Here is a 10228-nt window from a genome sequence, read left to right on the forward strand (position 1 = left end):
CCTGCTCGACGACACACCGCGCTGCAGGACCAGGGAAGCGTGTCGGGATTAGACTCACCACTCTGCTCTCTCACCTGCTAAAGACCCACCACTGGGCGTCTCCTCTCCGCTCGGTCAGAGGACTCAATCTGAGGGAGATTTGAAACGGCGTAAACACCTATATAATCTTCTAGTGAGGTTGGTTATTTGGGGTTATTTGTGGAGTCGTTTATTTCTTACATGGCTCTATAACAAGTCTGGAAATAACCTTGTGAGACAGCTGGACAAAGCGAAAATACATCGTGGTAGGTTCCGATTTATCCGTTTGTGCCCAAACCACAGTGGATCGGACCAGTCAGAGTCTTATGAGGAACTACTGGAAGCTACAGGTGTGGTTGAAGTTAGACGTGATAGAAGGTGATAGACCGATGGTTCATCCAATCACCTGACAAGTATTTTTTGAAAGTGCCTACCCTGTTTTCCAAGGACGACTCCCCAGATGGATGTGTGGGGGTCAGTTGGCTGAGCGGTGAGGGAGTCGGGCTAGTAATCCGAAGGTTGCCAGTTCGATTCCCGGTCATGCAAACTGACGTTGTGTCCTTGGGCAAGGCCCTTCACCCTACTTGCCTCGGGGGAATGTCCCTGTACTTACTGAAAGTCGCTCTGGATAAGAGCGTCTGCTAAATGACTAAATGTAAATGTAATGTGTAACAAAACATCTGGCGAGTCAGATTCATCCTAATAATGAAGCATAATAACAAGACTAGTGCACTGCATGTAAACAAGTACTGTAATTAAAATAAATGTTTTACGGTAAATTTAACAAACAAAGCTTTTTTTATTATATAACCCAACAATGTTAGAATTTTTTTTTTATATAACGCAACGTTAAAAACAAACAAACATTCAAATTGTATATATATACACTACCGTTCAAAAGTTTGGGGTCACCCAGACAATTTTGTGTTTTCCATGAAAACACTTTTATTTATCAAATAACTTTCAAAATGAATAGAAAATATAGTCAAGACATTTACAAGGTTAATTATTATTATTAGAAATAATTATTTTTATTTGAAATATAAATTTTGTTTTTCAAACTTTGCTTTCGTCAAATAATGCTCCATTTGCAGCAATTACAGCATTGCAGACCTTTGGCATTCTAATTCTAATCCTTCTAATCATCCATTAGTCTTCTAAGGCAATTAGCAAACACAATGTACCATTCGAACACATACAGTAATAGTTGCTGGAAATGGGCCTCTATACACCTATGTAGATATTTCATTAAAAACCAGACGTTTCCACCTAGAATAGTCATTTACCACATTAACAATGTATAGTGTATTTCTGATTAATTTAACGTTATCTTCATTGAAAAACACTGTGCTTTTCTTTTAAAAATAAGGACTTTTGTAAGTGACCCCAAACTTTTGAACGGTAGCGTATATTGTAATGTATGTTATTGCACATGTAGGAGCTCGACCAACATGGCTGCTACATTCTTAGTCCCACCCTCTGCAGCGCGTCCAGCCAATCAACCGCCGGCAGAGCTGCGGACGAGCCAATAGGAGGGCAGCGGCCAGGCTGACGGTGGTGGTGAAGAGGAGAGCTCGGCGGAGAAAGGTGGAGGAGGGTGGAGGTTGGAGGTGTCGGGGCGAGGCCAGGGCCTTGTGGACGGCCTCCAGCTCCTCCTCCGTCAGGGAGGAGGGGCTGAGCTCCGCCAGGACCTCCAGAGCTGCCCGCTGGCCCGCCTGAATCGCCCCACTCATGTACCCATTCCACTGGGTAGCAGTCTCCGTACCGGCCCAGTGGATCCTGGAGGGGGGCAGTTGACAGTCAGCACAGGGACCTGACAAGATGTCTGGCTCATTATCCCTGGCTATCACCGTCTACGTGATAACAGCTGTCTGAAGGAGAAGGGGTTGAGATACGAGAGCCGACACCAGCTATTAACGTGCTGGCAGCTAACAAGCAGTGATTATCCTCTCCGTCAAAGCAACATCAGAGAAAGGGAACACAGTGTGGTTCAGCGCTAGTTAATATATACTGTAAAGGAAGGTTCAAAGCTGTATGGAGGAGAATAGCGAGTGAAAACAGTAGTATAGTGTAGGGGGGGGGATGTGTAAGGGGTCTTGTAGAGAGCATTGTACTTCCTAGGGGCGTGTCCTCTTACTACACACAGGGTCATAGATCTAAAAGACAACTGTGCACGGAGACGATCAAACCGTTTTCAACTTCAAAGCTCTGTAAATAAGAGATTACACCGAGATGTTCTCGCGAAAAAAATAAAAAATAAAAGATGTTTATTGTGATTTTTATTTTATGTATTTTTTTTTGTAGGTAGCGCTCTGTTTTCTATGCAGTGTTTATTTTTCATACATTATGAATGCCTGGCCTTACTTAAGCATGTATACCCTGAGGTGCCTTTACCCAGAGTGCATTGCACCAGCCGCTCTTCCTGCCTGCCGTGTGTCAGACGGATGGGAGGGAGAGGACACTTCCACAGAAAGTCCCAAGACTCTGTGGTTGCTGGGAAACCCAGCCGCCACAAACCGCCATGACTGGTGTGAGGTCCAACACCTCCAGCCTCCTGGTTTGCTAAGACTGCTTCGTCTTTTCAGCAGCAACCTTTCATCCACTGTTGCACACTGTTGTGTGTTTGTGTATGAGTGACAATAAAAGGATTTGATTTTGATTTGATCGCCTGGCTGTCTATCCCACAGTGAGGTTGTACGAAAGGAGAACACACAGAACCTAACGTTCCACCACAAACAGCACACCACACCACGCTTGTATTTCAGAAGGGGCTTGACCCCTAAGGGCCTTGTTATATTAATTAGACTGAATTAAAAAAGACGTTTAATTAGACGTATTCCATGTGATCCAATGAGCCCGGCCGTGGCGTCGGGCGCCGTGCGTAGGGGGTGATGGTGTTGGTGTTGTATAAAACGTGGTGTTCTGTTCCTGTACCTGCTGTCGGCTTGTGCTGCTTACATGTGCTGGATGTATGTCAAGGTCGCGTCCTTGAGAGTCCATCTGCTAGATGAAAGACAGAACGAGGAGGGGACTGTCTTTCCTCACTGTGTTACGTAATGAGCTCTCCTGGGTCCCTATGGAATTAGGCCATTATGGAAATGCATCTCTCTCTCTCTCTCTCCCTCCCTCACCCCTCTGTCCTCCCTGTCTGTCTGGTTTAGCTGTGTGCCTCTGCTAACAGGCCATTACAAATAGATTAGGTGACCGTGCTCCCATGAGACCGACGTCCCCTCGACCTCTCGTTCACTTGTCCATTTCCGGACTAATGCACGAGGAGGGACGGCTGTGCAGGCAGGCCGGAGCGGGGGGGGGGGGGGGGCTGGGGGCGACGGCAGGAAGCACGGGGCTGAGGGAGGGATAATCACACAGCGGAGCGGAGCGAGGAGACACACAAGAGACACGGCGGCAAACAGGCGTGGAGGCAGAGCCGGCGTGGAGGCAGAGCCGGCGTGGAGGCAGAGCCGGCGTGGAGGCAGAGCAGGCGTGGAGGCAGAGCCGACGTGGAGGCAGAGCCGGCGTGGAGGCAGAGCCGACGTGGAGGCAGAGCAGGCGTGGAGGCAGAGCAGGCGTGGAGGCAGAGCAGGCGTGAAGGCAGAGCCGGCGTGGAGGCAGTGCTCCGAGGAGTGGTGTTATTAGCGGTGAGTGTCGGCGGAGTGTTGGGGGGGAGAGAGACAGGACTGTGGGGGTGGGGGGTCGTGAGGAGGAGGCAAGGGGGGAGGGTGGGTGAGTGAGTGGGAGGTGAAGATGCCTGGATGGGGGGAGGGGGTGAGAGGGGGAGGTGAGTGGGGGGTTGGAGGTGATGAAGGGGCCTGGATACAGGGAAGAGGTTGGGATTGTGAGGGGGAGGTGAGGGGGAGGGGGGTTGATGGGGAGGGGGGAGGCGAGGGTGGTAGCGGGGGTGATTGAGAGGCCTGAGTCGGAGGAAGTGGAGGGGGTTGTTAAGATGGGAGGCTGATGAAGAGGCCTGTGTAGAGGGGAGGTATAGGGGAGGATGGTGGGTGATGGAGAGGCCTGTGTAGAGGGGAGGTATAGGGGAGGATGGTGGGTGATGGAGAGGCCTGTGTAGAGGGGAGGTATAGGGGAGGATGGTGGGTGATGGAGAGGCCTGTGTAGAGGGGAGGTATAGGGGAGGATGGTGGGTGATGGAGAGGCCTGTGTAGAGGGGAGGTATAGGGGAGGATGGTGGGTGATGGAGAGGCCTGTGTAGAGGAGGGTCATGTTGACAGCGTGTCTCTGATGGAGAGGCTTGAGCAGAGTAGGGGGTGGAGAAGAGGTGGTGGTGGAGGTGATGGTGGAGGTGGTGTGGAGGTGATGGTGGAAGTGGTGTGGAGGTGATGGTGGAGGTGGTGTGGAGGTGATGGTGGAGGTGGTGTGGAGGTGATGGTGGAGGTTATGGTGGGGGTGATGGTGGAGGTGGTGGTGGAGGTGATGGTGGAGGTGGTGTGGAGGTGATGGTGGAGGTGGTGTGGAGGTGATGGTGGAGGTGATGGTGGGGGTGATGGTGGAGGTGATGGTGGAGGTGGTGTGGAGGTGGTGTGGAGGTGGTGGTGGAGGTGATGGTGGAGGTGATGGTGGGGGTGATGGTGGAGGTGGTGTGGAGGTGGTGGTGGAGGTGATGGTGGAGGTGATGGTGGGGGTGATGGTGGAGGTGGTGTGGAGGTGATGGTGGAGGTGGTGTGGAGGTGGTGTGGAGGTGGTGGTGGAGGTGATGGTGGAGGTGATGGTGGGGGTGATGGTGGAGGTGGTGTGGAGGTGATGGTGGAGGTGGTGTGGAGGTGATGGTGGAGGTGGTGTGGAGGTGATGGTGGAGGTGGTGTGGAGGTGATGGGGCCTCGGGGAGCAGCCTACCTGCCGCAGGGTCTTCGCAGGCTGGGGTGGTGGTAGGACAGCAGGCCGGGGGTCATGACACTGACAGGACAGCCTCCACTGAACTCCTCCGTGGCCCAGTCCTGCACACAACAGCACCCAGAACACAGTCAGCTCCACCTTCCTGTCTCCTGCACACAACAGCACCCAGAACACAGTCAGCTCCACCTGCCTGTCTCCTGCACACAACACCACCCAGAACACAGTCAGCTCCACCTTCCTGTTGTAAATCTCTCTATCCCCTCCCTCCCTCATCCCTCCCTCTGTCCCTCTTACCTCCCCCTCCTCTCCCTCCCTCCTTCCACCCCCCCCCCCCCCCCTCCCTCGCCCCTCCAAGTTCACACTTGTTAATTCCTCCTCCCCCCCTCGGTTCCTCCAGAGGCTGGAACCGAGTGGAGCAGAACAGATCGTCACCACCCGCTCCTCCTCAGCGCTCCCCCAGACCACCCGGGGAGCCGGACGCTAACATATTGCCCCAGCTTATGCCTGTCAGACCAATGTGCTTCTTTGTCAATCTCCTTCATGGAGTGGAGCAGGGCTGGTAATATACATGTGTGTGTGTTGGCCTCTCTACTGGAGACCTCCAGGGCACGATCGACGGCTGCTTGTAATGGAGTTAGACTGACGCGCCACGGCTGAGCGACACATTGTGATTTTATCCACATGGGAAATCATCACCCAATCACAGGTAAGAGAGGCTCTGATGGGTGTCATTATGGAGGCACCGGCTGATGAAAATGATACCAGGACGCTGTACACAAGAGCCTAACATGCAGATTATTGCTTCCCTACGGCACCACAGTTTTCTCAAACTTGTCATGACACAATGATGGGCGGAACGGAGGGAACTGCAGAGAAAAGCGTTTATTTCTGTCTGGATGAAGTGCGTTTGGAGAGCAGGTGGTTCAGCGAGGTGTTTAAGGAGCTGGCGGGCTCACCGGTGAGTCGTGTGACAGATTGGGTGCGGCTCTGGAGAAGCTACCCATAAACCCGAGGTTGGAGGTTCGATTCCCTGCACCTTCTTTCCGTGTGTCCTTGAGCATGACACTGACCCCCCTCCAACCCCCCCCCCCCCCCCCAATTATTTCTCTTAAAAGTACCGTGAAGGTAGAAAAATCACTATATAAAGTACAGGTTTACCATTTACCACAAGACCAGCGTAACACAAGCAGATGGACCAATCAGATGTCTTACTTTCTCCCGGTAGTGGATGTAGCTGGACGCCTCGGGACCCAGGTACCTCACCAGGCTGCACACCACCGCCTCTCTCCTCTCCTCCGCCTGGGAACACAGGGAACATTCCGGCATTCACCCGGCCCTTACATCGCCGTCATTCATCTTCATCTGGGGGGCTCATCTGGGGGGCTCATCTGGGGGGCTCATCTGGGCTGCTAAAATATGGATGCGTGTCTGAGAAACTGGCTTGCGGCGTGGTCCGAACGGCCCGATCGATGGGAATCACTCTGGCCAGGACGTTGGTCTTCCCGTTCGCTAAGTGAGCGCTCGCTGTAAATTATGGACGGCGGGGGGAGGAGGAGAGGAGGAAAGGAGGAGGAGGAGAGGAGGAGGAGAGGAGGAGGAGAGGAGGGATGAGGTAGGAGTCCACGTGTCGGGTCACTCTCTCCCGGTTACCATAGCAGCTGAATGACAGATGTTCGCTAGTTTTTATCAGATCCTCCATCTGCATGTACTTCCCTCCTCACCCTTTTAGCGCTTAGTGAGCCCTGAGCAATAATTCAGAGCTAGGTGTAGCCGTCGGCGGGGGCAACGCAATTACTGTAAGCCCAGAGCTGGAGAGGAGATTGGGTTGGAGGAATGGACACTGCTGAGCCAGGCTCAAACCCCAGACGAGGGAATATGAAATGCCCCCTTTGGGCTAAGTGCTCTGGGACATTTCATCAAAATCCCATGCGTTCGTGTCACAGGACTGTACAAGGCCGGGCAGCCCCACTGTCTATGGAGGACAAAGTCCTCTATCGAAACTGAGAGGCAGGAAGGAGATGCCTTGATTGTCAAGGCGTGGAATAGTTTAGCTCCGCTCACGTCGTTAATGTTTTCTTCCTAATCTTCTTGCGTTCTGTTGGCACTTTCAAGCTAAGTGAATGTTTGATATGACACTTAGTGTCATGGACGTCCCACAATGCATCACTTCCTGCCACAGACAACTCTGCTTTCATAGGAAGAGAAAGTGAGGTTGCTTTTTGAATAATTGACGACGACGAGCTACCATGTACGTTTAATTCGATTCACAGTTAAAATGACCTGGAAGAGTGAAGCTGTGCAGCTTTTGTGCTTAACTACACGCACACACAAGCAAGGTTTAAATGCTTTAACTGTACATTGCATGAAAGTGTGAACGACCTCGCTCTCTGTCTCCCTTCTGCTCCTTATTCTGGGTCATAGAAAAGACTCAAGTAAAAAAAAAAAATCTCAGTTTATGAGCATTTTTATGTTTTCTTCCTTAATGCTTTCATCAGGGGTCACAAGCTTCTGATAAAGCTTTTTCCTCTGGTGACCTAATAGAGAGAGAGACTTGCTATTGCTCTGGAATGAATGGTCTTCTCAACACTCATTCCTCACCTCGTTCTCACCCGTCACACGGACGAACATATGTTAGTGTGAGGGCTGGCTGGAGTGTGTGTGTGTGTGTGTGTGTGTGTGAGGGAAGGGCGTGTGTTAGTGTGAGGGCTGGCTGGAGTGTGTGTGTGTGTGTGTGGCCAGGTATCTCAGGATGTCCATAGGGAGAGAAGAAGAGGATGTTTGATGAGGACAGTCAACACCAGGAAGACAAGCAGAGTAAGGGATGATCCACAGCCAGGACGATGTCCCCCAAGTAGAACAGCTCATCAGAGACACATCTCCCTCCCTCCTACCTCTCTGTTGCTCCAGTGGTAGGCCTGCAAGCCTGCGATGAACCCCACCAGGGCAGGGCTGCCGCGGGGCGTGGTGGCGTCGAAAGTGACACAGAGAGGACTGGCCTCCGAGGGCTGGGCCACAATCTCCCCGGAGAAGCCCTTCTTCCGCCAGAAAGCCTACACACACACACACACAGATAGAAACAGAGTCTGACAGCTGAATCAGCAAAGCCTCGCACAAACGCACCCCGGTGCAGAAGCCCCAAGGGAGCTCTTCCTCCCCGCTGCACTCGAGGTGCGGCCCTCCTCACCTCATCTGAGCCCTCCTCACCTCATCTGAGCCCTCCTCACCTCATCTGAGCCCTCCTTACCTCACCTGAGCCCTCCTCACATCATCTGAGCCCTCCTCACCTCACCTGAGCCCTCCTCACATCATCTGAGCCCTCCTCACCTCACCTGAGCCCTCCTCACCTCACCTGAGCCCTCCTCACCTCATCTGAGCCCTCCTCACCTCATCTGAGCCCTCCTCACCTCACCTGAGCCCTCCTCACCTCACCTGAGCCCTCCTCACATCACCTGAGCCCTCCTCACATCATCTGAGCCCTCCTCACATCACCTGAGCCCTCCTCACATCACCTGAGCCCTCCTCACCTCATCTGAGCCCTCCTCACCTGAGCCCTCCTCACATCACCTGAGCCCTCCTCACCTCACCTGAGCCCTCCTCACCTCACCTGAGCCCTCCTCACATCATCTGAGCCCTCCTCACCTCATCTGAGCCCTCCTCACATCATCTGAGCCCTCCTCACCTCACCTGAGCCCTCCTCACCTCACCTGAGCCCTCCTCACCTCACCTGAGCCCTCCTCACATCACCTGAGCCCTCCTCACATCACCTGAGCCCTCCTCACATCACCTGAGCCCTCCTCACATCACCTGAGCCCTCCTCACATCACCTGTACCCTCCTCACATCACCTGAGCCCTCCTCACATCACCTGAGCCCTCCTCACATCACCTGAGCCCTCCTCACATCATCTGAGCCCTCCTCACATCATCTGAGCCCAGGAGGAGGTTCACTGGGGTGGATCCTCCAGCACACACCCTCCAGGTGCACCTGATCCAGGGAGCTCGCACACTGCATGCGCCACGAAGTACCGAAAATCCAATATTGATGCTGTAAGTGCAGTCATCTCACTGTTCTATGCGTAAGAGTGTAAACACTAACCCTGTTAATGTGCGGGTCGATACCAAACACAAGCATCAGAACAGTGTCCTTATAATCGACGTCCCTGGCGTACTGTACAGGAAGTACGAGAAAAGATATTGTCCGTACTCGCTAACTCATCCTGGCAGCGGCTTCCTTGTACCGTCCGCTCCTTTGCAAAAAAAAAACGTATAACGCTACCGCAAACGCCTCATTAAATAACCATCCGCCTCATGAATATGTGGTCTCCCAGCTGTAGGGCTCCATGTAATCTAAAGTGACTGTAATGGAGAGAAATGGCTCCCCTACATAGCCAGACCAATTAGAGAATGCCAAGATTTAAAAAAAATAAAAAATAAACGACAGATCCTGGTGGGTGTCGTCGCTGGTCAGGCTGTTGCTTCATTGAGAGGATACTGGTGACGGGGGCAATGTCGTTCAATCAATCCCACCGACAGGTGCTCAGAGGGCTTGCTGTCGTATCAATGCGAGTGCTCTCATTAAAGGGGAAACATTTGAGCTCTAAAAGGAAGTGTGGGAACTGGCGGGAAACTGTTCTGGGTAAGACAATGGAGTCGGATCTATAAAATCACATTTCCATCTGGGCCGCCCGGGGAAAGAGACCCGCCACAAATCCAGTGACATTGAGGACAGAGGACGATAAACCAGACCGTTTGAGGAGATTTACAATCTTCCAGTCCATGAAGGAGAGAGAGAGAGACAAAGAGAGAGAGAGAAGAGAGGGAGAGAGAGAGAAACACAGAGAGAGAGACAGAGAGAGAGAGAGAGAGAGAAAGAGGGAGAGAGAGAGTGAGAGACAAAGAGAGAGAGAGAAAGAGGGAGACAGAGAGACAGAGAGAGAGAAACAGAGATAGAGAGAGAGAGACAAAGAGAGAGAGAGAAAGAGGGACAGAGAGAGACAGAGAGAAAGAGAGAGAGAGAGATAGTGTGTCTGTGTACATACAATGCTCATTGTGTATACTGTAAACATACAGTATTGCAGCATTACTCACTGTCCCATAGGTGATGATAAACTTAATCAGGTGTCCAGGGGCCATGTTCTGGGTGAGGTGTTCCCTCTGGCTGGGCAGGGGCGGCTGGTAGTTGATCTTAGCTGCAGAACGAACCACACACAGTTGTTTCAGAGGCAAAGCAACCACCCCCACAGCCCAAGCAATAAGACATGAGTGGACCATGAAATCATTGTGATTTGATGTTTTCTAATAACAAAGCCACAGCGAAGCAAAAAATGAACAATGGGAAGAGATATAAAGAAAACTGAAATAAAA

At 52.1% G+C, this 10228-nt stretch overlaps 1 protein-coding gene across 1 annotated transcript; it reads right to left on the minus strand.

Annotated features, from left to right (window-relative positions):
- Nucleotides 1–1089: 1089 nt before the first annotated feature.
- Nucleotides 1090–10053, minus strand: LOC136939511 (amine oxidase [flavin-containing]-like; the record flags this gene model as incomplete). The annotated part of the gene is given in 5 exon segments (XM_067232135.1): nucleotides 1090–1797; nucleotides 4867–4967; nucleotides 6079–6165; nucleotides 7758–7916; nucleotides 9953–10053. Coding segments are annotated over 5 exon segments (761 nt in total), but the record flags the coding sequence as incomplete, so codon positions are not given.
- Nucleotides 10054–10228: the final 175 nt, after the last annotated feature.

This window comes from Osmerus mordax, unplaced genomic scaffold (genome assembly GCF_038355195.1).
Source record: "Osmerus mordax isolate fOsmMor3 unplaced genomic scaffold, fOsmMor3.pri Scaffold_205, whole genome shotgun sequence".
Lineage (NCBI taxonomy): Eukaryota > Metazoa > Chordata > Actinopteri > Osmeriformes > Osmeridae > Osmerus > Osmerus mordax.